The sequence below is a fragment of the Puccinia triticina genome, chromosome 11A (genome assembly GCF_026914185.1).
Source record: "Puccinia triticina chromosome 11A, complete sequence".
Classification (NCBI taxonomy): domain Eukaryota; kingdom Fungi; phylum Basidiomycota; class Pucciniomycetes; order Pucciniales; family Pucciniaceae; genus Puccinia; species Puccinia triticina.
The window spans coordinates 6,441,767-6,469,744 of NC_070568.1; the positions used below are offsets into that span (position 1 = coordinate 6,441,767).

General features: G+C 46.6%; 3 protein-coding genes across 3 annotated transcripts; 1 reads left to right on the top strand and 2 right to left on the bottom strand.

Moving 5' to 3' along the window:
- Nucleotides 1-858: 858 nt before the first annotated feature.
- On the top strand, nt 859-2,916 carry PtA15_11A657 (uncharacterized protein; the record flags this gene model as incomplete). The annotated part of the gene is made up of 1 exon (XM_053161588.1): nt 859-2,916. The coding sequence occupies one exon, from the start codon at nt 859-861 to the stop codon at nt 2,914-2,916; it is 2,058 nt and encodes a 685-aa protein (XP_053025520.1).
- Nucleotides 2,917-5,842: 2,926 nt separating this feature from the next.
- PtA15_11A658 (uncharacterized protein) lies at nt 5,843-7,513 on the bottom strand (the record flags this gene model as incomplete). Its single annotated transcript, XM_053161589.1, has 5 exons — nt 5,843-6,313; nt 6,412-6,507; nt 6,580-6,736; nt 6,820-7,204; nt 7,447-7,513. 5 exons carry the CDS (start codon nt 7,511-7,513, stop codon nt 5,843-5,845), a joined length of 1,176 nt encoding a protein of 391 aa, XP_053025521.1.
- Nucleotides 7,514-11,571: 4,058 nt separating this feature from the next.
- Nucleotides 11,572-13,472, bottom strand: PtA15_11A659 (uncharacterized protein; the record flags this gene model as incomplete). The annotated part of the gene is made up of 7 exons (XM_053161590.1): nt 11,572-11,843; nt 11,934-11,995; nt 12,072-12,318; nt 12,406-12,466; nt 12,545-13,183; nt 13,280-13,296; nt 13,361-13,472. 7 exons carry the CDS (start codon nt 13,470-13,472, stop codon nt 11,572-11,574), a joined length of 1,410 nt encoding a protein of 469 aa, XP_053025522.1.
- Between the last annotated feature and the right edge of the window lie 14,506 nt (nt 13,473-27,978).

The following is a 27,978-nucleotide window of genomic DNA, read 5'->3' on the forward strand; positions in this document are numbered from 1 at the left end:
TGTCCCGTGAAACCAATCTGCCAATCGTTATCTATTAGCTTGTCTGTGAGATATTCTGAACCACCTTGTTTCTGGCTTGACACGTAATCAGTAGTACCCTAGTTATTACAGCTGAGCAGTTGCTTGATAAACTGCCGTCTTTCTCATTTTCTGCAGCAAGAGGCGTTTTACGTCGGGACATCTAATGACTCGCAGGCGCAGTAACCGCAGTGAAACCTGGTTTGAAGGCATGTCACCGCATGCTTCAAGCGTGCCAAGCTCAAATCAAACATACATACTATTGAGAAATTGAGGTATCCTAATGTGGCAGCTAACCAACAAAATGACCTATTTACGTAGTGGCTGTATATACAGCCTGCCAAGCGTCCTGCCTCGGAAACTTGGCATATCCCGTCCCATCAACACCCAGACATACGCTTCATGAATTCGTTGGGTGTTGTGTAATATGTGCTTATCATGCAGGTTGCTGTGTGTGATCCACTTCACAGAGTGTCCGGGTGAGGTTAACATAAATATACTATTCCTGAAATTTGCTACAGCGACAAATATCGGAGGTTCGTGCTGACCCAGGCTGAGCCGAATCTTTTCGATGAGATCAGGCCCGAGGGTCTTTTGAATCTGTACAAAGCCTAAGGTCACCGGAGGCCGATGGCACATCGCTCCACTGCGTTTTTTAAATCAGACCCTCCTGAGGCTCTGCTTCCCGGATAGCTCAGCACTACTCTTTACTTGACCCAATAACCACATCAAACCACCTAACTGAATTCAGCTGTTTATATTCCATAGGGGTAACCGACGAATAGATCTTTGACAGTCTAGATTGAACGAGCTGATTTTTAGGACAGATATTTCAACGAAATGAGGATTAGACAAAAATGTTCACTCACGATGGACGGCTGCCGGAAGAACGACCAAACGACGACATTATGCCTTTTGATGATTTTCTTCCATTGTGTCCACTTCGCCATAATGAATGGAGAGAATACAATTCATATTGTCTCTCCAAGTATTGACGCTTCAACTAGAATCGTTCGTGACTCAGCGGGCCTGGACGAAGGTCAAATCGAAAGAGAAGGTGGTTTGCTCACAGAGAGAGAAGATTTCAAGGATTTATCAGGCAGTGAATATAACAATCGTGCATCTAAGATTCACAACAACGGCATACTCGAGGGAAATCCGCCGCTTAGCGATAAAGACTTGATTGCAAAGGATAGCGCAATCTCAAAATTCACCAAAGCCTACGATAAATTTAAAGATCAGTGCATAACTTCTTCGAGTCTAACCGACGAAAAGCATCGAGAAGATGAACAATTCCAGCAATATCAGATTGAGTGGGGGGATCGAATTGTCAACAAAAGCCAAAGGAAAGGAGGTCGTGACCTTCTGCCTAGGCTACGGAAAGAAGTCGCTAATGGGATACCAGCAAATCATCGTGAACTTCGTGCGGAATTAGAGAAAACGTTAAACCTAGCCGAGCGGCAGCTGAAAAGCGAAGGTTGGTGGACCCAAATTGTTGACTTCTTCCGCTATCTTTTCAAGAGAGATGAATGGAGACAATACAATGCTTCGCTCCAATTAAGCAAGCTACGAAGAGGGTTGAAATCCGGCTCCACCCTTCCAAAGATGAGGAGGCCAATCAACTTGTTGTCGCTTTTCGAAAGGAAAGGTCCCAATTTCTCGGAAGCGGAGCTCCAGCTGATAGAAAATATGACTAAGGGTAGCTCTCACCTCACCGCTGCCGACGAGGCTTTGATCAACGAGCTTGGAAAGGAAAGCTTTGTCCACCATAGGAACATGAAGGTTCAAAATTTGCAAAACAAATACAATTCAGCTGTGGATAAAACACCTCAAGATATGAAAAACAACATCCTTGGCGGATTGAAATACTTTTGGGCTATGATAGGAATGGGAAAAGACTTGAATAAGCAAGATAGGAAGCTGTTTGAAAGCCTTGAAAAGATGAAGGATATGGAAGATGCCTCTCAAATTTTGGCTCAGAATGAGAGACAAAATCAGAGCATTATTGTTCGCGCTTGGAAATCACGGAAGATGGAAATTACCAGGACCTGTTCTAGTGCATTTGCTATCTTGAAATCTAGGCCTAACCTTCCAGTGAAAGAAAAAGAAGTCTTGGAAAGATTAAGTTCCCTGTGGGATGAAGGCAAGCTTAGCCCTGAATCAAAGGATGGAGATGCCCTTTGGAAAGTTTACAAGGATCAACGTGAAATAATTGAAAGGAGTGCTACAGAGTTCAATCAGAAAATGCAAGAGCTTCTAAGGAAAGCACAGCCTGTTGACACATCACATAAGTACCTTGACCACATTGCTTCTATTGAAAAAAGAGTGAGAGCACAGAATTTTCTAGAAAAATCTGCTGATGCCTCTAAAGCTTTGGAAACCAAGGAGAAAATGGGCTTTAGTCTCACTCAGAATGAGAAACAATACTCAAATCATAAACACAAAATCACTGTGTCAAACAATGACAATACTTACAATAATCTTATGGACAAGTTAGCCATTGAAAACCGTATACATGAAAGTGGTCAGATCTCACAGGATCTTATGAAAATCACAAATGGATTGATTTCAAATGATAAAAAATTCTTTCATGGCCGCCAAAGTCAACTCAACAGACTGAAAAGTCATCTCAAGCAAGAAGAAAAGGATGAGATAAAAAGAATACTTTACTTATCTGATGATGGTTACCAATTGAGGAAAGAAACCAAATTTGTCAAAATATTGAAAATATTGATAAATGTAGACTGTAGATCAAACTTCCATACAGAAGGAGTCAAAGAAATTAGCAAGCTTTTGGATACAATTTCTCACCTCAAAGACCAGGAAATTGAAAGTGCAAGATTGAAGTTGGACCAATTCAAAGATGTTTTCATGTTGTGGAAATCCCGTCATACTTGAAAAGAAGTGTTAGGTTTTGACCTGATTTTTTTTGCCCTTTTTCTTTTTCCTGGCCTCTCACAATTAATTGCAAGTATGAGATGTGTTTTCAAATTTGGATTTCCATGCATGCCTTCTTATATCTCATGACATCACTCAGAAAAATGCTTCTAGTTATTATGTTCACCAGCTGCTGCTTATTAGAATACTGATTCAACTGTGATGTTTTCTCTCTCCATTCCCATTGCTTAAGGGCCCGTTCGGCCGCGCGGGGGCCAAAATCTCAATCTTGCGAGATTCGGCCAATGACAGCCAGGCAGCCAAACATGCCCAGAATCTGGATCTGTGACATCGAGATCCTGATCCAGGACCGTTCGGCTGCCGAGAATCTCGGGTCAACCCTGCCACCCCACACCACCTCAGGTCAGCATCCAAGCGAGGACGATACCTATGTATGTACTGACGCAGGTATCGTTCTCGCCGCCTCGTAATAGATTTGAGACCTCTCAATGACCGATCTGACCGGTTATTGAGAGGTTTGATCCCTCTCGATGACCAGCCAGACTGGTCATTGAGTAGGTTGATTCCTCTCGATGAGCGGTTTGATTGGTCATCGGGAGGTTTGATTCCTCTCGATGACCTCTGACTGGTCATCGAGAGGTTTGACTCCTCTCGATGACCGACCTGACTGGTCATCAAGAGGGTTGCGGTTTGACCGGTCATTGAGAGGTTTCATCAAGAGGTTTGATCCCTCTCGATGACCGGTCAGATCGGTCATCGAGAGGTTTGATTCCTCTCGATGACCAGTCAGACTGGTCATCGAGAGGGTTGTTGATGACTGGTACAGACCCATGAAGAGGGTTTCTGGGCAATCTCAAAGCTCCGAGGGAGCTATGAGATTGTGATTTGGTGTTGAGATACAGCAAAATGGCTATATCTGAGTGTAATCTGCCTTTGGTGGCTGGTGAGATTGCCGATCGGAGATTTTTGCCAGATTTTTGGGCAGCCGAACGCTTTTTGGGAATCTCACAAAAATCTCATGTCGTGAGATTCTGAGGTGCCAATTATAAACGATTATTGAAATTTTATTGTAATATTTTTGAAACTCGTTTGAAACCAAAATCTGTTAAATTTATGTTGCTAATACAGGCCCAATTAAGTTTCAAAAAAGTCTGGATATGATTGTACAATCATAAACCTGGAGCCCACACAGGCAGAAATCCAAATCCCAAGACAAGACCGCCTGTTGCAGTGTCATCCCCCCCCTCCCCGCGCAACCAACAAACCAGGTCCACCACCACAACCACACAGCTTCACACAACAGCACAGATCCGACATTGTGCTAGGAACCCCTCAAGGGTGAGGCCCCTTGTGGTTGGGACGCTGAGCCGTTGCCAAGGATCCTTCTCTTCTACTCTGACGCCGTTGACATAATACTCGGTGGGGTGTGCGCATTGAGCAGCAGCGCGGTTTGGGCAAGTTCTCACAGCTTGAGGAAGGGCTGGAAGCCAAGGTGGGCCCGCTCCGTGGTATCTTTGGGCTTGAGCCGCCAGCCAAGCGCTTGGAGGTTGGGGAGCTATTGCGGCCACAGGGGCGCCGGGTGCCTCTCCCCCAGTGGCCAGAGCTGTCTTGGACATCTGCAACTTCTGCCGCGGGAAGGTGTCCATGAGGCTGGGGGCTGGACTGTCGCCGAAACATCTGCATGCGGCTGTGTATCTCTTCATGAAGTACAAACTGTGTTGTACTGTTGGACTAGTGCAGTACAGTGTCTGCTACATGTGCTGTACACCTGTAATCTGTTTGGATAACAAAATTTTGAAAATTTTTGGCCCCAAATGACCTCCTCAAGGTCATTTGGGCTACTTTTGAAAAAGTACATAAGAAAAAGTTAGTTAGAAAAAGTTTCAAATGAGTTTGGATTTTTTTTGAATAAAATCTCAATAATTGTTTATAATTGGTCCCTGAATCTTGCCAGAATCTCAATTTTGCGGGGGACCGCGAGTTCAGATTGAGATTCCGCCGCGCGGCCAAACAAGCCCTAAAATATTCAAGTCTACTCATCCCTAAGAATCCAGTTATTTTAATTTTTATTGAAACTCTGTCTCTTTTTCTTTTCTCTTGCTCACCCCCAAAATCCCCATCATCCCATCTTTTTTCCTCAGTGTGATGCCAGCTTTATAGCCTATTCTTTCATCAATCTGATGTTTGTCTGTCAACAATCTTGTAGAAATTCGTGGTGTTCACAATTGCATAAGATTTTTCTTACATGAAATGATAAACTGCAATTTTGGCTGGGAGATTTCACTTTGAGTTTCATGCCCACTGACATCTCCCAGCCAAAATTAGAGGGGTTCATGTGGGCAAAATTCCACTGCTGATTTCATCTGCTCATGCACCTCTCAGGAAGGTTTATGCGTGGTAGATTGCTTCCAAATGGGAGCTGCCTACCATAACCTTGCAGCTTTTTCAGGATAAATGAAAGCTGCAGGTGATGGTTTTGATGACTGATTTCAAAATCTGCCTGAAGTGAACCAAAGTGGTTCATCTGAAGGGTTCTATGGTTGCTCCAGCCATTTGGCTGGTACTTGTCACACAAGAACCTCAACATTACATGCAAGTCCCTCTCTGGCAGGAGGGTGCTTACACCCCGAAAGCATGGGAGGGACTTCTGTTAAGTTTGACCCTGAACAGCTTGTCATACCTTCTCATCATGATTGTTTTGCTTAGCTGGGCGGGTAATAATAAATAAATCCTTGAAACGAAGAGACAACAATGGCTTAAAAAACAGGATCAGGGTAGCAGTTCCAACACAAGTTAAGAAGACGGATGGTCAAAGAACAGACAGATCAGGAGGTTAGTGGATATCTGTTTTTCGAATGATACAAGAAAGCAAGATGGTCCTCCTAACCACGAAAGGGTAGATCTGCAGAGATGGTTGAAGGGAGTTTTAAACGGGCGAGCGAATCAATCGGTGGAGCGCGATGAGCATTCCAAAGCCAGTGGTAACGTATTGCAAGTATTCGAAACCATGGAGTTGGACGTTTGAAGCCAGGTGCTTGGAGAAAGGTGTTAGGGGAGAGGGGTTGAGAGGAATGAGTGGGTCGAGGGTTTGACTAGCCCAACCAAAATGGTAGTTGGGATAGAAAACCAGATGGACCAGCGAGAGGACGGCCAATCTGGTGGCGCAGTACACAAACACGCTCGGCTTCAAGTCTCGGGTCGCTTTGAACCTCTGCTTGTCCTTCTCCTGGCTCGAGCTGGGAACATTCATCAAGCCCCCGAGAGCAAACGGGGCGATGACTGTCAAGCCGAGATATCCTAGGAATGGTCTCAAGAACGACTTGGAGAATATCCGGTGAAATAACCTGATCATCGGTTCTGGGATGCGATACTCCGCCGGTTTCAAAGTCGGGGGCACCTGTTTAGAGATTCGGGGTATGCAGTCAGGAAGAGGAACGGTGCCATTGGGGGGAAATGGATGTGTGAAAGCTTTAATGCGCTGTATGAGACACTAACATAGTTCGCTGGGCGACGAGGGACGGTTGAGTAAATTACGAAGGTCAGCTCAGCCAATATAGCGATCACGCACAACTTCCAGGGACATGAGAAAGTCTGGCATCATAGGCGAATCGTCGTCAGTCTTCAATCAACCAAGATATGAATGAAAAAAGACGAGGACTGCACCTTCTGGATGGTCTGGATTAAGTCGATAGTCTGTCGAACTGTGTAGCGAGCAAACGCATTGAAGGATTCAAGGGCTTGCTGGCCGGATTGCTTGGCTAGCTGTTGTGCTTGAATAGTGGGCTGAGTTGCTACGGTTTTGGTTTTGGACGGAGTGTGACTGAAGAGGCGAAGGGACAACCATTGAGGATGGTGATCGTAAGCGGGGGAAGGAAGGAAAGCGAGCGAAAAAGGGTATCTCACTAAACGTCTGCTGACCGGCTGAGGTCTTTCTCCGTGTTGACAACAGTGACCAGAATTTTCTGCGTTCCGGAAGGTTCGGGGACGGTCGAGTTTTTGTCGAGTGTTGTTCGTCTCGATGGAGACCTAACTGGACGAGTACGATTATCTTCAGCCGAGCTCTGTTGGTCCTCCTCATTTGCTCTGGGAGGTCTCGAGACACTCCTGGCCCTGGTACCTCGACGACTGGTGTTTGAGCTTGCGCTTGGACTGGCGGTATGATCCAGCCTCACAAATCGCTCGTCCTCTTGAAGGCTGGGGACCTCCTGGAAGCGATGGCGAATCTGTTGCTCGAGGTCTGCCTTGAGTGCTTCGGATTTGTATTCGATGTCGAGCTGACGGCAGATTTCTAAAAAGCATTCATCAATCAGTTCAAGTCTTGATCCATAGAGGCAGCACTGCCATATTGAGAGGCAATGAGACCGGAGTCAAGTCTAGCCAAGTCCAGTGTGAGGAGTGGTAGATGAATGGGTAGTGCCGACAGACGCGTGTATGCGTGGGCGCGGACGCGCTGGGAATAGTGGCAAATACATGGACATGGCATGTATGGAGGAAGTAGATGTATGTAAATGTATTTGCAGCGAGACTCACGCTGCAGTTCGCTCTTCTTCTTGGATTTCAAAGAGCCTGACCAGCTTGCTTGGGCCTCCGACGGCATCGTTGCAGGGTGAGTGGGTGGATGCGGCTATGTAAGGAGGAGGCAGAGGCGGGCGTGACGGTGCGGGCGGGAGGTCAGGGAGTGGAGATATGGTAATGGATGTGCGAGATGTATCCAACCTATTTTCGTGTGACAGGCTCGATGTTGACAGGTTTTCTATGGATTTCTCTTTCCTTTTCCGCCCAGACTCAGGCACGCGACCGGCGCGTCGCCAGCTGCAGGAACATATCCAATTTGGCCACTGTTTCCACGCAGCCGGCCCGGTATTTATGTAGAAAATCCCCTGGGTATCCTCCTCCCCTCTGGCCCTGACGACTTTTCACCTTTGCCTATTCCTCTGCCGGTCCAGTCGCCATCACTTTGCCCAGCCTTGATTAATCCGGCTCTCAACATCCACTTGCCATCTTGGGCTGGACTCGAGTGCAACGTCCTGCCTATTCAAACTCACAGCCGGTCTTCTTCTTCATTCCCAAGTTGGCAAACTGCAATACTTCTGCCCAAGCCAGGTGTGCATACATACAACCTGAACCTGAAAGATTGTTGCTACATAAAGATATCAAATAATTTACCTAAATAACCCTGACAACCATAATATGAATTAAACACATTCACCATCCCAAAACTGTTTAAACCCTGCCAACTGCTATCCCATGTCACAGCCATCTTCACACTGCCAACAATTGTTTCACTAAGAGCATCTCCACCGCGGGTGCTAAACTGCGTTGCCAAATCTTTGAGTTTGGCGACTGGGGCGCAGTTTTAGCAACCTGCAGCGAGGCAGCTTTGCACCACAAGTTGCCATGATTGGCAGCTTGTGGTTGTGAAATGTGTGCTTTTGTGTTGCTGTTGGGGGGAAAGGTGAGAGTATCACATGAGAGATGCGTGATACTCACAAGGGTGGCACGAGGTTGGGGTGCTATCCTGTTTCCAAATTTGCAAACAGGATAGCTCCCAAGAGGCAAGTTGGCGGATTTGGTGTGTGTTTGGCACCCGTGGTGGCGTTGCTAAAGTGGGTTTGGGGTGCTATATCTGGTTTAGCAACCCGGTTCAGCACCCGCGGTGGAGATGCTCTAAGCCTTAGAGCATCTCCAGCAGTCTGGGGGTGGATCACGTTGCTTTTGGCAAGGCAGAGATTCACTTTTTCAAATCTCTCAGAGATTTCCAAGTCTCTCACCTGCCACTGGCTTCCACAGGCTGCTATAGACATGGGAATGTAGCAGGCCGGAGGCAAAAATGATACATTTTTTATGCTTCCATCAAAAAGTACCTTCTGGCACAAAGGCCACCCAACAGGGAATGCTGGTTATATTGTGAAGGATGAGGTTGGCTTGAACTTCAAAAGCACATGGACCAGCTTGAGTAAGCAAAAATTGGTGCGACCCAAGCCACAGCCTGTTTAAGTCAGCACTATCCACCCCTGGACTGCTGGAGATGCTCTTAGCCAAGGTGATGAGTTGTGACAAATGGGGAGGTGACAAAGACATTTCCATTCCAAAAGTTCACCTGGCCATGTTGTATATTTCACACAGATTTTCAAGCTTGAAGGGGGTAGATTGGTTCAATGCTGAAGAGGTGGGTGGATATAAGTGGACCCAATTAGTGCCAAAATCTTCAGCATACTGGGCTGGGACCCCCACAGATGTTGGTTTAGACCCAAAAAGTGTAGATGTTTGCAGGGAATTCTAGCATTTTGGGCTCTAGATCACTTCTGGGAGGCCCACAGATCTTGGCAGGAAGTTATTCACTGGATGACTTCCCAATGCTTGATCTAGAGGGACAGGCTAAACTTTACCCTCACACTTGTGGATATAGAACCAAAAAAACTAGTTTTTTTGCAGGGAAATCTAGCTTTTGGAGCTCCAGATCACTTCTGGGAGGACCTCAGATCTCAACAGGAAGTCCCCCTGCAAAAATATAGCCTTTTCGGGGCTTCAGCCACAACTGCAAGGGTTTCAGATGTGACAGGAAGTCATCCACTCACCACTCATAACTGTTGCAAATAGGATAGCTCACATTTGACATTAATCAATAAAAAATTCAAACCAGAAATGCAGTTACACCAGGAAAAAAAAATAGTCACTTGATGACAAGTGGCATCATGGCAGCTCCAGCGGGCTACCCACCATCTTGTTATGGTCTGTTCTGTGGAGAGGAAGATGGGGTCTGGGTTCTGGGGTTCTGGGGGTTCTGGATCCAAGATGGTAGATTGCAGGATGAGGAAGAGGCTTGGATCTCCAGCCTCTCAAACCTTGAGTATGGTCCGTGACATGTACGTGTAGTCTATGTACATGTGAGTCTGCGCTGCGGAGCCCGCACTACGGCTCATAACACATCCATTCAAAACCTTAATTAAGTGTTTGAATTCTGAACTCCAGCAAATTTGGCTTGGAAGTTAGCAAATTTCTGAAACCAGCAAGCAGTGCTATGTAAGCAAACCAGCAGTAGAGATAGTCATTCGGTACCCGCGGCGGGTACCCCCTTGCACCCGCCTCGCACCCGCGCAGCGGTGCCGGGTGCGGTACTAGGTACCGGGTTTTGGCCAGAAAGCGGTGCGGTACCCGGGTACCACCTACAAGTACCTCCCACCCCCCGGGGGATTGAGAGCCTGGACTTGGTAGATCCAGCTCGGCAAAGGCCTCCCAGCAAGCTGGGAGGATTCCTCTTGGCGTATCCAGCTTGCCAAGGGGATTCCTCCCGCAAAGCTGGATACATATATCCAGCTTGCGGACGCCAAAGAACCTCTTGATGAGCTGGAGAGGAGTCCCCTCACCAAGCGGGATACATATGTATCCAGCTCGCTGAGAGGAATCTTCCAAGGGAGCTGGATGTGTCCAGCTCGCTGTGAGACCTCCCTAGCCGAGCTGGATATTGTGTATCCATCTCGGCAAGGGATGAGCCATCTTGGCAAGCTGGATACATATTATGTATCCAGCTTGGCAAGGGATGTCCACCGGGTGAGCTGGACGCATATCCAGCTCGCTGGGTGGACTTGCCTCTTTGACCGGAGCCATTCCTCTGGTCAAAGAGGTGTACATGCCTCCAATCGGATGGATCAATTCCTCCGGTCAGAGGTGTGTATTCCTCCTCAACCGGAGGGATTCCTCCGGTCAAAGAGGAGAGCCAGTGATTGCTGGGAGGAGTCCCTCCCAGCAAACAGTGGCCTGTTTGCCCTCCAGCTTGTCGCAAAGGACGGCAACAAACTGGATGGAGCAAGCAGGACAGCAGGACGCTGCCACACCAAAAAATATCACGGGTGGTACCCGCAGTACCCGCCAGTGGTACCCGTGGTACCTCCCAGGCGGTGCCGGGTGCAGTACTAGGTACCTGAAATTGGCCAAAAAGCGGTGCGGTACCCGGGTCCCAAATAACTATCTCTAACCAGCAGTGGTCACCATCAATTGTGAACTGTTGTATTATCTTGACTTTGGATTCAGCATCATTGATTGCCTTGAACAGAGTAAAGTCATGCTTACTGAACATAGATGGCACAGAATAATATAGGAGTAGAAATGAGCACATACAGACTAAGGGATGAAGTATGATTGCATATTGTGAGAGTGGGGATAGCAGTCAGGCAGAAGAGGCTAAATATACTTCAACAACACATAGGACAGTCAGGCAGCCTCTAACTACTTCATTCATCCATCTTTTCTTAAGAATCTCTTTTTGTTGATCAGATCATCTTCTTATTGTTGATCAGCTTCATCAGGTCCAACGGGGGATGGGATGTATGTCTATGCATTACAAATGCGCCAAGTTGCCAGCAGAATAAAAAAAAAAGACATTCAGCACGATAACAGTTGCCGATTGAACATCTGTTTTTTTGCAACAACACAGAAAGAAAATGGTAGAATAATCGTTATTGGGACAGATGAATACATCACAACAACAAGTTTTCAACAGAAGCATAGTGAAATTGAGTGATTGATAAAAAAGTTCGATGGTTAATGATGTCGGCAGAGTTCAGATAAGCTGAGCAATTTTATCGGGTCAATAAATACGTAAAGAAGAACAAAGTCTATGGATGAGTAAGCCAAGTGAGATTTTAAAGAGCAAGTTTATTGAACATGATCATCAGCGGCGGCAGTCCCGTCGTCCATCTCGGCATCGGTCTGATGGACGGGGCTACGCGGGACCATAGGAGTCCGGGATCCGGCGCCACGATGGGCACCGCTGCCGGCGTCACTGAAGGCGATGTTACTGCACAGATCGCCCGCACCGATCTTCTCGAGCTTGTTATCGTACGTCCCTTCGATGTAGCCCCCGACAATCCGCTGGAGTAGCTCGGAGGTCGACACCCCATCTGTTCGTCGGGTCGGCAAGAATTTGCCTGTGCAGGTAAAGAAAAAAAAAACCGTGACCCTGTGGAGGTTAGTCTTCTTTTTTCGTTGTTTCAGGAGCTAGAAGGCTTGGAATTCACCGATAGATTTGGCGTAGGCGTAGACGTCATCCGAGTTCGCACTGACATAAGGCTCTTCGTCGCTACGAGGAGATGGAGGATCAGCAGACATGAATGGAATGAGGGCGTGAGCAGAGAGGCGAGGGGAAAGAGACTAACTGGGCGACATAATCGATTCGGTATTTTTCAATGAACGCCGCATCGACCTGCCAGGGGGCGTCCTCGATCACCTGGTCAACCCACTTGCAATTGGCCACACTTTCGTACCGCTCGGCACTGGTCAGGACCGGCGAGGCTTTGTATTTGCGCACCAGCTCGTCCGAGCAGACTCCGACCATCAGATAGACTTGTGGGAAGAAGAGCTTGCATTGTCGCAGTTGGAGCGCATGTCCGTAGTGAAACAGATCTGAAATCACCATCCAAGAGTCAACTCATTTAGTCAGCGCCTAACTTACATGTATCCCCCCCCCAAAGAAAAAAAAAGGAAGCTAACCATAGACTCCATCAGCATAAATCCGAACCAGTCGATCGGTGGGAGGAGGGTTGATTGAATACTAACGCATCAAAAAAGAGTTACACGCAAGTTAAAGGCCGAGATATGGACGCTGAGGTGAGAAGGAATGGCTACGCACGGTTCTTTGTTTACTTGAGTTTTGGATGGCCTCTCTCATCTCGGCCTGCAGGTCCTCGGGGGCGATTCTGGAAAGGATGCCATGGGGAGCCGGAGGCAAGTTGGGATTGAGAGGCTTGGCGGTAAGAGATTGTGAGCGAGGGGTGGTGTTGGCCTTGTTGGGTGCAGCTAGTTGAAGGTGAGAGTGTTGGGGGTGATTTTCGTGAGTCCAGCTCATGTGGCTCAAGGATGAACCCGGCCCACTGCCAGCCTTTGACTCACTGCTGGCGTCATCACTTTGGGCGGCCTGCGGATGCTTGAGGGTTGGATGGCCACGTTTATCAGGCGGACCAGGGGCGCTGCTGACGTCGCCATCGTAGGTGCTCGTGCTGCTATCCAGTCCGCTCTCCAGGCCGGCCTGGTGACTAAGTCCTGAGGCGGATACCCTCAGGGAGCTGTCCTCTTTCCCCAGGAGTGGGATACTGTTGTTGATTGTCGCTGTGGCGGCGAGGGTCTGGGGTCGCTTGTGACGGTGAGGAGGGGCGAGCGAGTGGTGGCTGTCTTCGAAGGCAGTCCGATTGCGGAATTGGTTGCTCGGGTTCCTTGGGGAGGTCATCGAGGCCGTGTCCGTATCATCAGCCATCGGATCATTATCTGTTGCCTGTGTGCGGATGGAGGAGCAGGAAAGGGGTTGGGGCAGTCAGCCGCTGAGGAGCATTAAGGTGGGCTCTGGTAAGAAGGATGAGTCTGAACTTGCCGTTTCGTCATTTGATTCTAGACACAGACGAATGAGATGAGATGGTCGTTCGTCCCAATGGAATCCGAGAGAGATACATACCTGCGCTGGCTTCCCGGGAGGATTCGCCCTGGCCCTTTCCAGACTTGCGTCGGCGCTTGACGATCACTGGGGGTGGGACAGGGGCTGACGAGGTCTTGGGCGGAGACAACATCCTTCTGGTCTTTCTGGGTGATTGCTTCTTGCTGGCCGCCGCTCAGCGTTGCCCGTCAGTGGTCCAACGAGCCTCGAGCTCGGATGGCTGGGCGACCCCCGGGGTTGGGAATTGAAGTGGCCGGACCATCACCGCCCTCGGCCGGCCCGAATTCTGAGTGTTGCTATACCATAAGGAGACTTCACTGGGGTCCAAGTTTATTGAGGTGAGCTTTTACTTCTCACATCCATTTTTGATTACCCTTCAGCAGGACTTGATGAGGCAAAAAGTGTCGCCCCAGACCGAGTCTAGTCAATCAATGCCACCGCATAGAGAGACTGTGTGGAAGGACAAAATAACGCACCGCCAAAGTGCATAAACTCTGATCTGACAACCTACCCTGCTTACCATTGGCTGAAAATAACTCTTAACTGATCTTTGCCTGATAATAATTATTTCCCACAGGCATTCGTCAAGATCAAGAGGATTGGCAAAAACTGTATACACATCTGCTACATGCCCCTCTTCTTATTGTGTTTCTCCTTCATTTCTCTGCACTGTTATACATTAATTGTCACACTTGGCAATCATCCCTCTCAAGTGTCCCCTGTGCAATCTCTGTGGGAGCAAATGATGAAGCAAAACTTTCCATGCTAAGACTGATTCACCAAGACCCTTTCTTATGAAAGGAGTATGTCTTGCCTGAAAGACATCAAATGTATTCTAAGAACGGCTATCTGATGCTCCCCATTAACCCCAAGTGTCTTGTGAATACTATAGTCTATTGTAATTTAGCAGGCCAGGCAGTGGCTGGGGGAGTAACTTGCCTTGCTGGGGTGGCTACTTATGTACACCATTTCATCTGGTGTACATTAAATTTCACCCCAAAAATTGTAGCAGTCTGGGGGTTTTAACACCTCCACCCCGATGTTTTTGGGGTAACACCAGTAAATTGGGGTGCTCCAGAAGTGCAGTAGTATTGGGGTGCACATGCGGGTACATCAAAACATTGGTGTACATGAAGTAAATTTTTGGGGTGCATTTTGCTGGTGGTTAATCAATGGAGCCGGTGCCTTGGTCACCTCTACAAAGGAGCAAAAAAGGTTAACAGTGCCTTCTAAGGAGGACTGTGTTTCAGATGAGAATAACTTAAATTGTGGAGTCTGTGACCATAATTTGCAACAGTTCTATCATCCCACAATTGAAATTGGATCTAATTTTCATTGTTGAGGCAGCTGGTACTCAAGAAAAAGCTCTTGGAAAAAACAGCAAATCAATCACTAGTTACAAAATTTTAGATTGTAAGGATATCAAGCATTCATTTGCATGGTCTGGAGCTGAAGAACCAGATGAGATTGAGATGGGTGCTACACTTCTAACTTCTAGGGGGGAAGAAAATGTTGAGGCCAGAAACTGGTTGCTGGTTTGATTGTGAAGTGACTGGAGGACAAGTGGTTTCTGATGTCCTGGGGATTTGGTAGTTGCGTAATTGATGCAATGTAGCTGTCTGAGTCAATGTTGGCTCTTGCATTTGGACCTGGTTGCCATTGTTGAGTACCTGATTGGTTTGCCTTGCCCATTGTGATTATCTTCATGGTGTGGGTGTGTGTTGCCAGGGGGTAGCTGAAGCAAGTTTTGAGCAGAGAGTGTAATTTGGAGATGAGCGGGTTGAACAGAAACTAGTGGGTGAAGTTGATGGCTAGGCAGGTGAGCTGAGGATTCTGGAGGTTGTTCATTGGCATTGTTTTCAGGAATGAGTATGTATGTCTGTGCTGGGTGAACTCCAGGGCCAGGAAATTGATGTCAGAAAGAGCAACACAGAGAATACAACTGGCAGTTTTGACAACATGCACAAGGACAAGTTGGAATGCAAGGTACATTTCTTTTGTTACATTGTATGCAGGAGGCCACGATGCTGGCAAGAAATAGGCTGGTGTGACTGGTGGGATTTGGCAGCACGGGAACTCAGAAATGCTTGGAGGATGTAGTGTTTTATAATCCAGGACTGTCATTCAGCCCCCCCTGAACCTCAGTTCACCATGAACCCTGAACCTCAGTCCCCCTGAAGTCCGGTTGCCCCTGAACCTTGGTTGCCCTTGAAATTTCCATGAATTGAATGCTTGGCCCCAGGGGGGGGGGATTAGAATCCTCTCATTAGCCCTTGCAATTTAGGCATACCCTCTGTCCCCATATACAGCAGAAGAGCTTGTGACTTTTGTTGCACGTGTTCATATCACTGCAACTTTTGTTGCATTCCTGATTTACATATGGGACCTTGAGGGGCCTTGTTGAGAGCTCTGACGGAACAAAGAAGTAATCAATATGTATAGCCTAACAGGCCCCACAGGTGCAGGGAAAGGTGAGTATGTATTCAATACAGATCCCAGGTTGGGAAGACCAACTGGCATCTTTGGATAGATACCAAATGTGAAACCCGATGTCCAATACAAAAAATGAAGTCAAAAACAAGTCGCGCAATTCATGTCTGCCCTGGGCTTCTGTACCACACGCTTTGCGCCTCCATCTTCGGACTTTGATAGGTCCCGCCGTGGCCTCACTCTCCCTTACCAAGATGGCTTTGACAAAGACTATGACTGCTTGGTGTAAGCGCAACTGGCCACCCATTGTTTTATTGATTGTACATAAAACTAACGGCCACGGCAGCTCTGCTGCTGCAATTGCCATGTCATCTTTTATTCCAGAAGAAGCCCCCTCCCACTAATGAATTTGTTGTATATTGAGAGAATAGCAAGACTTAAAGTATAATTTCAATTTAGGTCAGGACACATGTGAGGTAAGAATGTATGAAATGAGAGAAGTAGATGTGTGGTCAAGTGACTCTTTGTACACAATGGTGGGCCGCTACGCTGCACTAGAAATAAGCTAACTGCCAATTACAGCGGCGCAGCTGGCAACAGGATTTTCCAAACTCCCTGAATTGTGCAGTCCTAATTGACTGATCCCTCAGGGAGGCTTATAGTTCAATCCATGCAAGGCAAGCAGCGGTCAAATGCTGCAAAACAGACCATGTTAGCTGAACTGTCCTCAAAATGGAATTTTGGCTCTGCATCTGGTAACCAGGATGTCCTGACTCCGTGATGCAATTGTCCTGCTGGACCATTTTGATCAGGGAGGCTCCTAGTATATTCTCACCAGTTTAAGTGGTTCAATGCTGTGGAAAGGGCCGCGTAATCCGCTGTTAGCTCATTTTTTGGCGTAGCGTAGCGGCCCACCGTTGTTGTACATAAGGGTAGGGTTGTGGCGTGATAAATTTAGTAGGAAGAGCAGGAGGTAGAGCAACAATATGGATTGAATATCTATATGTAAAGAAAAGGACAGGCAAGAAGAGCTGTGAGAAAAGAGGAAGAGCAAGCCAACAATGGCAAGGTTACGGAACAAGGTTGTTGCAAGAATGCTGATGATAAAGATGTTGGGGCAAAAAGTGGCAAAGGTAGATAACGCTAAATGCAGAAAAAGAAAAGAAGCTGGAGGGATCTGACAAGTCAGTCTCTTGGGAGTGAGGGGCCAATTATAAACAAGTTTTGAAAAAATATTGAGATTGTTTTCAAATTGGTTTGAAATATTTTTTGGAAGTTGAAAAATTGACTCCCAAGAATTAATAAATTGGCTCCCAAAATTTGTTTACGTTGCGCGGACCACCTCACAACATCCACTCCTGGTCTGCGGGACCAAAATTTGGCCTGGGAGTCAGAAAATTAATTCCACTCTGCAGAATGGGAGTGGATATTTTAATTTTGCAAAAAATGGCAAAAAAAAAAACAATACCTCTGCACTGGGGAACGCAAAGCCCCCCAAAATTTCACAGCAGCCAGAAAAGCCTCTGAAAGGCACCTTATGAGCTTCTTGGCAGTAGCATATCCCAGGAAAGGGGTGTGCTACTGTGGATCTAATTTGGTGGATTTCCTTAGTAGAAAATCTGCTAAAGCCTTAGCTACGGCGCCCCAAAGCACCCCAAAATTTTACAGCGGCCAGAAAGACCTCTGAAAAGCACCTGATGAGCTGCTTGGCAGTAGCAAACCCCAGGAAGGAGGTGTGCTACTGTGAGATGAAATCCACCAAAGCCTTAGCTAAAGTGCCCCAAAGCCCCCCAAATTTTTACATTGGACTAGTTCCTTGGCCACAGTTATTAGTCAGGCATTGTTAAATGTGGCGGAGGCACTATTAACTCTGGCGGGAGGCACTATTAACTGTGGTGGAGGCACTATGAACTGTGGTGGAGGCACTATGAACTGTGGTGGAGGCACTATGAACTGTGGCAGAGGCACTAGGCGCTATTAACTGTGACAGGGACACTATTATCTAGAGAATGTCAACTGGTACCTGGCACCTGCAGGCAGGTACCGCCCGCACCCGCCACGCACCCGCCAGGCGGTGCCGGGTGCCTGTTTTTTCGGAAAAAGCACCCCCAAGTACCGCTTTCCCCCGCCGGGTTAATTGGGTAACCCCCACCCCCCGGCCCTTGGCCTGCTCTGAGCTACCCTCAATGACTGACAATAGACCGGTCATTGAGGACGGTCCCTGGTGCAATCATTGAGGGGAGTTGTCACTCCCCTCAATGACAAGTGCGTGCTGGTTGTTGGGGGAGCACCCTCAATGACCATGACCAATCTATTTGATGTCTGGAACAGGTCGGTCATTGAAAGGTCCTCCTCTCAATGACCAACCTGTTGCAGTCATCGAGGGGAGGACCTCTTGATGACACGTCCATTCCGGGCATCAAGGAAACCTCTTGGTGACCTTTTTGATGAAAAAAGCTGGCGGGTACCAAAAGACCGCTGGTAACCGCCAGGCGGTGCCGGATGCAGTGCCGGGTGCCTGTTTTTGGAAAAAAACACGCGGGTATTGGCGGTGTAAATTATACCCGGGTCTGTTTTGACATTCTCTACTATTATCTGTGGCGGAGGCAATTAGTAGCAGATATTACCAAAAGCCCCAACTGCCTCAAAGTTATTTTATGTTGGTGTGTTACTACCTTTCAACTAACCATTTGGGTTCAGAGTATTTCAATTCATTATCCAAAACTTTGGTGCACTGTGGCAAAGGCTTTGGTGTATTTTCTTAGTAGCAAATCAAACAAATTAGACCCACAGTAGCACACCTCTTTCCTGGGGTATGCTACTGCCAAGAAGCTCACCATGTGCCTTTAAGAGGCTTTTCTGTCCACTTTAAAATTTTGGGGGGCCTTGGGGCACGGTAGCTAAGGCTTTGGCAGATATTCTTAGTAGGAAATCCGCCAAATTAAACCCACAGTAGCACACCCCTTTCCTGGGGTGTGGTAATGCCGTGAAGCTCATCAGGTGCTCTTCAGAGTACTTTATGGCTGCTGTAAAATTTTGGAGGGCTTTGGGTGCTGAAGTGCAGACGTATAAATTTTTCTTTATTTTCCGGCATTTTTTGTGAAATTAAAATTCCAACTCCCAGGAATTAATTTTCCAACTCCCAAAATCTGTGCGGGTCAAACGGACCCGGGGTGCGCGTTGTGAGGCGGTCGGCACATTGTAAACACCTTTTGTAAAGATGGCACTTGATACCCAGGTACCCGTGGCGGGTGCGGGTACCTGCCCAGAAAACCTCATATTGTGGACACCCGCACCCGTTCAGGGGGCATGGGGGGGGGGGGGGGGGGGGGGGGTACCCAGGTACCTGCAGCAGGTACCTGCGGGTGTGGAACTTTCTTAAGGCTTGCAAAGTGGTTACTCAACCCTTGCATAACTCATGTATATATAAAATAACTAAATAACAAATAAATGAAACATTGCATCATACTTTTGTTGCTGATTTCCCATTACCTTTGTGCTTAGTCTCATTTGCCAGCTTTACCTTCCATTTATGTAACACTCCGGGTTTTATTTTCCCGTTCTTGGAGTAAAATGCCACCGCCATGCCTTTTGTGACTGACAAAGCACTGAGCCGGTGCCTCCTGAGGGAAATGTAATCCCTTCCAAAGCTAAACGATTGCTCTACATCTACGGTTGTTGCTGTGGTAGATAGAGGTAAGCTTGTTAGCCAAGTGGCAAGCCAAAAAACCAATGAGGAGACACAAAACTCACCAGGACAGCTCAAAACATCAAGCACCATTTGTAGTAGAACCCCGTGAGTATTTCCTAAGCGGTGTTCTTGCATCCACCATTTGAGAGGATTAACGGGTTGACCATCATTGGTCAACGTTAAGCCTCCGGCAAGCCACAAGTGTATTGGATTGGTCGTGGTGTTCCCTCCTCGAGCTTCTGAGGCGCCTACCAAGCCTGCAAGAACCCCTTGCTGGGGCTGGAGTCCAGTAGTTGAAGGAGGTGAGCTGGGGTTTTATGATGATGATCTGCATATCCAATATACTCACCTTTGGACAGCTGATTGGTGGTTGTGATGAGGACGGCTGAGGTGCGGGTTTGTAGTAAGATTCCCACATTTCTTGAGTGAGCCGGATTGATTCTTTGATCCATTCTGGTTGCCAATTGGCGAGTTTGAAGTATTCGTCTTTGAATGAAGGGTGCAGGACTGTAGATGTCGAATGAATGTCAGTAATTTGATGAAAAGCAAGCATTTAATGTTGGAAAGCTTACCCATGGCAACCCAATATAATGGGGAACAGTCGGTCAGAGTATAATATTTATTTGTGAGCTTGAGTCCAGCTTGGCAGGCATTCCTTAATGCCGGGGGGTAATCATCACACTTATCGGAGATTGCAGAAGAAAGATGGGCAGTGATCTGGTCAATAAAGACAACCACGTCGGCGATTCGAGCGGCGCTGCGAATTGAGACCTGGAGAGTAATGTCATAGAATGGCTGAAGTATCTTGACCAGGTCAGGGGCCAAGTCAAGATCCTCCTGGTTAATATGATATTGTCAAGTGGGACCATGTCTTTTATCTTTCTGCCATTCAAGGTTTAATTTTTAATTCAAAGAATAAGAATTTTTTGAGGTTGGGAATAGGAAAAGAGGGAATAGTTAAGAAAAAGTATTCATATTGCCGCCAAGCATTGTACTATACTTGATAGTTGGTCCAAGGTGGAATTCCACCGTGTGCAAACATCCCGCCCTACATTGTGTGGCTTTGAGCACTCAAGATCCTGACAGATCTCCCGGAAGAGAGCCTTTGAATTGGGTGACTTATTTAACTTCCTCAAAAATGGCTCGGAACTGATGAATTTGTATATATAATATAAGTTAAGAAGTGTTGTTCAAAGTCATTGTTTGAAGAGATTCCATCTTACCTTTGCTAAGGTCACCTTGCAAGAATTAGAAGTGTATCAATCATCCTCCCCTTCGTCACTCATCTCATTCAAATCTTTGTTCTCCAGTTTGGTCTCATCGTCATTGATAAGCTCAGCAGCCAACATATCTTCCCACTGGGCTCCTTGTTTGTTGTTGTCATCATCCTCAACACCAGGACTAGTGGTGGTAAACCTGAGAATAAATGTACTTATCAGCAGGTTAACCAATGAAAACAATTGGGAATACTAGTACTTGCATTTGAATTTGATCATTGGGATCCTCCATATCCTCATCCTCTTCGAGATAATTGTTGGAATCTAGGTCTTGATTGAGCTTGACGCGTTCATTACCGGATTTCTTGTGGCTTCCAAACGGTTGCAATATTACCTGGGCGATTAAGTTGAGGATGTGCACAAAACATTGAATCCAGTGAGCTTCACCTCTGAAACAAGGCCACTTGAAAGATTTGATTGCTTTGATCATTGACTTGTTTTTTGAAGCGTTATTGGTGACAATTCCATGTATCTAGATATCCACAATAAAGATTATGTATCAGTAAAAAAGGCATGGACGAGTCAAACAAAGGAGTGAATAATCAAAGAAATTGGTTCCTTTTCCTTCACGCCAAACTTCTCAACGATGAGCTGGACTGTTTCAGCCAGATATAAACCTGTGTGCCTTTTATGAAGCTTGACAAAGTCAAGTGGCATTGAATCCAAGTGAAATCCATCTGGCCCTTCTTCAACGAGCCGGTATATCACTGTACCTAAAATATCAAACCCGTTGGGGGACTGCCAGGCGTCTAGCCCCAAATACATTACACCGTGATGATTCTAGATCAAGAAAATTGTTAGAGTGGCATAAAAGTGGATTAGTAGATGGAACAAGAAGTAGAAGAGAAGCTCACCTTAAGTTCTTCTATGAAGGAATCCTGCACAGCTGTATACAACCAAGATATGTTGTCGGATACCGTCTTCCAAGCTGGTAGATGCTTGAGCACAACCGGGTGCAATATGCCCCTGTGACCCAATTTGCCAAGTGCTGAAAACGGTTGGGCACCCTCAGCGCACCAAACGGCACATAGCTGGGGTACCTGGGAAAGGTTTGCCATCAGTAACAATGCAAGTAAAAAAACAAAACTGCTCATGATACTTACTTTGTGTGGATCAATGTTGCCTGTTCCAGATATCCAAAGGGCTGACAGTTTTTGAGTATGTATGGCCTTGCGTTCTTTCTTGGCGCAGCTTGCTACATGCTTTGATAGGTTCATTGGGGAAGTGTTGTAGACAGGGCAATGAATTTTGCTGCCGCAGCTGAAAAAAGTAAAAGGTATTAAATTTAATAGATAATGAGGACCGGAAGAAAGAGATGACTTACGTTTGACATGGATAAGCAATCATCCTTCGACCGTTCTTGTCGAGTAGCTTGGAAAGCTGAGGTGTTTCAAATGCAGAGTAGCACGGGCTGAGACACTTTGCGTGGACTTTCTGTGCCTTGCCTGGAAGGTTACCAAGTCAGATGTCAGTTATCTGGTGGTTTTTAATCTAGAGTGAGTGATTAGGATTAGACTTACTAAGCTCTTGTTCATTGGAAAGCTTTTGCTTGCTTGCCGGTGATTCTGAGTTGTCGTCTTCATCAGATTGGTCAGGTATGTCAACAACTGTGCGGCTTTGTTTCTTTTGGGTTGATCCTTGAGTCTTGGTTGGATTTGTGGAGATAGAAGAAGTTGGGGATCCGGTTGTCTGAGGTCGCTTCCTGCTTCTGCCCATGGTGGAGGCCGAGGGGTTGACAAGGGATTCGAATCAGATATTGAGTTTCCGGTAACGGGGTTGAGGGACAGGGGTGGTAGGGCCTTTGTATATAAGCATATTTGTATGTATATGAACATGCTTCTATGCATAGATAAACATATGTAAGCACACGGATGTATGGCGGGTACCCGCTGTAATTTCTCCCTCAGATGTGGACACCCGCACCCGCACCCGTCACCCGTTTCCAGGTACCTGCCTCCCAAAGGAGGTACCCGGAAACGGGTACCTGATGCCATCTTTAACCTTTTGGGAGTCGATTCATTAATTTCTGGGAGTCAATTTTTCAACTCCCTAATAATATCATCCATGTATACTATGAGCCATCCTTCCACTAATTTTTCACAGAAGATTGTATTCATCATTCTCTGAAAATGGGATGGTGCATTTTTAATGCCAAATGGCATCCTAAGATACCCATACACTCCTTTATGTGTTATTCTTCTCAATTATTTCTTAGCTCTCTCTGTCACTTTGCTTTGGTGAAAACCTTTGAGTGCGTCCATGCTTGTGATCAACTTAGCTTTTGCCAGGTTTGTCAGCTTCTCCTGTATTCTTGGAATAGGGTATTTATCTGGGACCGTGTAAGTCAGGATGCAAGTGGGTCGGGCCGACCCGAGAGAGACCCAAGAACCGCTGGGTCTTTGGGCAGGTCCTGGCAAGTCTTTTGGAATTTTGGCCCAACCTCTAAATGGGTTTGGGTTTGGGCACATCTTTTTCATTTTGGGTTGGCCCGAAGACCCAACAATGACCCGATTAAGTCACCTGTCAGCCATGACCGGTGACATATCTGATATTCCCTCGCAACCCCATCCCCATGGAACGGGCCATGGTGGTATCAATATACAGCATTAACAATCCTTGGCCCCCAGAGCTATGCCCCGCTTCAAACAGAAACGACCCTCTGCCGTGATTTCCTCTTCGTCCAATGAATATTCAGATCCCATTGCAGTTAGCAAACAATTCCCAACTCCTATACTAGCAAGATCAATCCTTATGACTCCAATGACTTCCATTGCATTGGAGTTGGCATTCTCCACAGGTGGCAGAATGCTCAGTAGTTATTGAACCCAAATGAAACCCTGCACTTATGAAGCACTTGTATGCGGGCAAAACTGGATGTGCGCGGACAAGGCAATAATAATGGATGATGAAGAAGTCTATTTGGATCAAGCATTGGTTTCCATTAATTCTAATTCAGCCTAGTTTTTTTCTCAACTTGCTATTGTCTGCAATGCATATATATTTTCTTGTTTTTGATCATTTCTTCTCACTATCCCTTCCAACTTGTCTCTATTCTCATTCAACGGCTCAAAGAGCCCAGGTTGACCAATGGGTTGACCCAAATTCAACCCTGACCCGACTACATTTAGTTAGGTTTGGGTTTGGGCAGCGTATTTGGAATTTTGACCCGACCCGCCCCGACCCAACATATACTTGGGTCCGGGTTTGGGCACAGTTTTCCAACCTGTTTACATCCTGACATGTAAGTGTTAAGTGCTCTAAAATCTCCTACCATCCTGGATTTACCATTGTGATAAGTTATAATAACAGGCGTAGTTATTTTGACTTCTTCATTATGTCCTACTTTTCTAAGTAAATTCATCCCAATTTCTTAAATTCACAAAAACCTAGACCTCAAGATCTAAGTTTTGGGGTATTTTTTTCTCACAAAATGGGACAAAAATGTCCCAATATTCTCACTACGCACATTGAAAATCCCCAAAGGCCCGGAGGCCCTATGGATGACCCCCCAGCTGTGCCAAAGCAACGAGCAAAAAGGGGCCGGTTGTTAGAGGTTTCCAGGGAGGGCCTAACCAAGCAGTTAGGGGGCTCCCAGGGAGGGGGTAGGAAGAAACTGGATCCCCTGGGGGGAATTCCAGCTTGACATTGGTGCCTGCTTTATATACTCGCACAAATGACCTCCTGCCATCATTGCACGTATCCAGCCTTTGCGTCCAGCCAGGACCAGGTCCAGTCGCCAGCTCAACTCAACAACACACACCACAGATACGACAAGCCTCAATGTCACTGTTGCAAAATGCCATGCAGGTGTATCTCTTGAATACACTTGGATCATTGACCGTTTTTGTGGCCCGCCAGCTTGAGTAACCCAGCCACAAGACAACAACAACTCCGTCTGCCGCCCTGGCAGGTGCTTGTGCACAAGTCCTTGAAAAACAGTCCCTGTATGTGCTCGCATCATGCTCAGGAGTCAGGGTACAGAACATCCAAGAACTTGGTGTCACCCTCCACATGCAACTCAACAACAACCAACCCCCTCTGCCATACGTTCCAGGAGTCTACCAAGCGGATAGCCATCAAGCTTTCAAAGGGCTTCCATGAATTGAGTTCATCTCGCTGGTCTATCCGCACTCGTTGGCCGGAAGACTCAACAATCAAGGCCCCTTGCTCGGCGGGCCTGACTCCAAGGTTGATGAAGTCTATGAACCGGCCCCAAGAATTTTGGAAGTCAATCACATCAGACAGTTGGCTGCATATATTGTCAAACTGGAAGCTGGTAAGGCCTTTCTCCCTTTCTCCGATAAAATGTTGTTTTGAGAAGATTCACAGTGTCCCTTTTTTTGGACTCCGGTTCCAGGGTAGGAGCAGGCGGCGCAAGCGGGAGCGCCCCAAAGCGGCCCAAATCGAAGCTCCTGAACAACCATCTGCTGACCTACCCCATCCAACTGGAGTCGACTGACAAAGAGCTCATTGAACGCTTAACACGGCAGCAGGATCTCTTAATTTTTTGATCTTGAACGCTTCAGACAGAAACGCTTGGCACCCACTTTTTCTCCCTGCTCTGTTCTCAGCTCTCCTTTCTCCGACTGTACCTCAAGCAACATCTTCAGACGCCCTCAAAGCCATCTGCGTCCTTGACAAGCTCCACAAAAGCCACTCAATCAACCGCATGGCCCCATGGTCATCTCAAACAGCCCTTGCTCCCTGTACTCATCCTTTCCTTTTCCTATGGTCTCAAACGGATCGGCGGAACAACCGGCCCCTGCCACACGACTCAGCAAGGGCGCCGGCGTATCCAATCTCAAACAAGTGCTCTTGGACAGCCGACGCCACCCTTTGCTCAATGGTTGTACAGGCCGCCAAGACTCAGAATTACCCCCCCCCCCCCCCCCCTTGCTCGACGGTCACAGAGGACCTTCACGCTGAAATCCTGAACCTATCCAGTTTGACGGCCATGCAGGACCGCCGAACTGAGGCCCCAAGCTCCCCGAAGCCCTCAACAGCCACACAGGACCGCCAAGACAACCCTCTACAAGCTCCTGACCCCCTCGACAGTCACACAGGACCACCGAGTTGACCGACAACGCCCCCTTGCTCAATGGTCATACGGACCGCCACACCAAAAACCCAAGCTCCCGACGCCCTCAACGGCCACACAGGATCGCCGAGACGGTCCCTACATGCTACAAATCTCATGAAGACCCCCTTCAAGCACCCTTCCTACCTTGACCAAACAATTGACCGGACAACAGCTCACCCGGCCCGTGTGTTTTCTTGTACTTGAACAGACGATCAATTTTTCAATCAATCACACAGCCCCGCCTCCTATCTACAAAGTTGTCAGATCCTGACTAGACATGGTTAACCTAGCCAGCTGATATTGATTCTGAATTACCAGGGTACATACTACATTTGAAAAACCTGGGGCAATAATCAAAGTCTACAAGATTTGATTGTAAGGCTTTAATTAACGGACTTACTTCGCGCACTGTGGAAAACTATTTGCGCACTGTGGGGGTCGTCGTCTCCACGTCCAGCCCCCAGTGCGCGCTTCTGCCACGGCTCTTTGCGCACTGTGCATTCCCCCAAAAAAACGGCTTGCATTTCTTGAGATATTTTTTGATGAATCAATAGAATGACTTTTTATGATCCCCCTAAAAAATAATAAGTCATTTAGGGGTCTCCTTGAGCCTAGAGAAAATTGACATGAAAAAATCATATTTTAACGCGGCAGGGACCTGTAATATCGCTTCCTGTGCCCCAGTAGCCCCAAAAATTTCACAGTATCATAGTACATGTGCAAATTCATGACCTGATAATTTTCAGAATTTTTCCCAGAGATATAAGGGGTGCGCGGCAGGCTTAGTAGGAAAATTACTGCTAACTGTATAGCTTTTTTGTTACACACTCAAACAGTCCCAAAATTTCAGAAATGTTTTCATTGTGGATATTCTCCGCGCCATAAATTTCTTGGCAATAGTGTGTCATGATAACATGAGATGTAGTGCGGTGGGCTTAGTTGGAAAATGACTGCTAACTTATCTCATGTTTTAATGACACACTATTGCTAAGAGCTTTATGGCGCGGAGAATACAAAAAATTGAAACATTCCTGAAAATTTCAGACTGTTTCAGCATGTAAAAAAAAATCTATACATGTAGCAGCCATTTTCCTACCAAGCCCTCCGCGCACCCCTTATATCTCATGTTATCATGACACACTATTGCCAAGAAATTTATGGCGCGGAGAATATCCACAATGAAAACATTTCTGAAATTTTTGGACTGTTTGGGTGCATAACAAAAAAGCTATACAGTTAGCAGTAATTTTCCTACTAAGCCTGCTGCGCACCCCTTATATCTCATTTTATAATGACACACTATTGCTAGGAATTTCAGGGAATTAATTTGAAGCATATTTCTCTGTGCTCTCAAAATTTTGTGCCTTTGGTGTGTGTAACAAAAAAGTTATACATATACGCAAAATAACAAACGCAATACCTATTTGGGCTACAGGAAAGCTGGTGAAAATTCTGAAAATTATCAGGTCATGAATTTGCACATGTACCATGATACTGTGAAATTTTTGGGGCTACTGGGGCACAGGAAGCGATATTACAGGTCCCTGCCGCGTTAAAATATGATTTTTTTCATGTCAATTTGCTCTAGGCTCCCCCTAAATGACTTGATTATTTTTTAGGGGGATCATAAAAAGTCATTCTATTGATTCATCAAAAAATATCTCAAGAAATGCAAGCCGTCTTTTTGGGGGAATGCACAGTGTGCAAAGAGCCGTGGCGAAAGCGCGCACTGGGGGCGGGACGCCGGGACAACAACCCCCACAGTGCGCGAAGAGTTTCTCGCAGTGTGCGAAGTAAGTTTGTTAATTAAATTGGTGAATACTCTCTTGCTTTGATCAATTAGAGAAAGGACAGTAGGCAATATTCTCTTTTGTAATTTCTGATTTACATCAAGTTCTTCTGGTTGTATGCATTGGGTTTAGTTTTCTGTTTCTTCCTGATAAATGAAATTGAAATCCCTTGAGAATGTTGGGCAAAATTGAGACTCAGTTGAAATTCAATTTAATGTCAAGCAAAAGTTTCTCGCATGTGTGAAATCATATTGGTCTATCTTAAACATTGTTGAGGGTATATGTAATTCAGGGGAATTGATATTACACAAAGGAACTCATTGGTTATAAATAATTTATTTGTTTTTCAGGGCTATAAATAACTTTCTTAC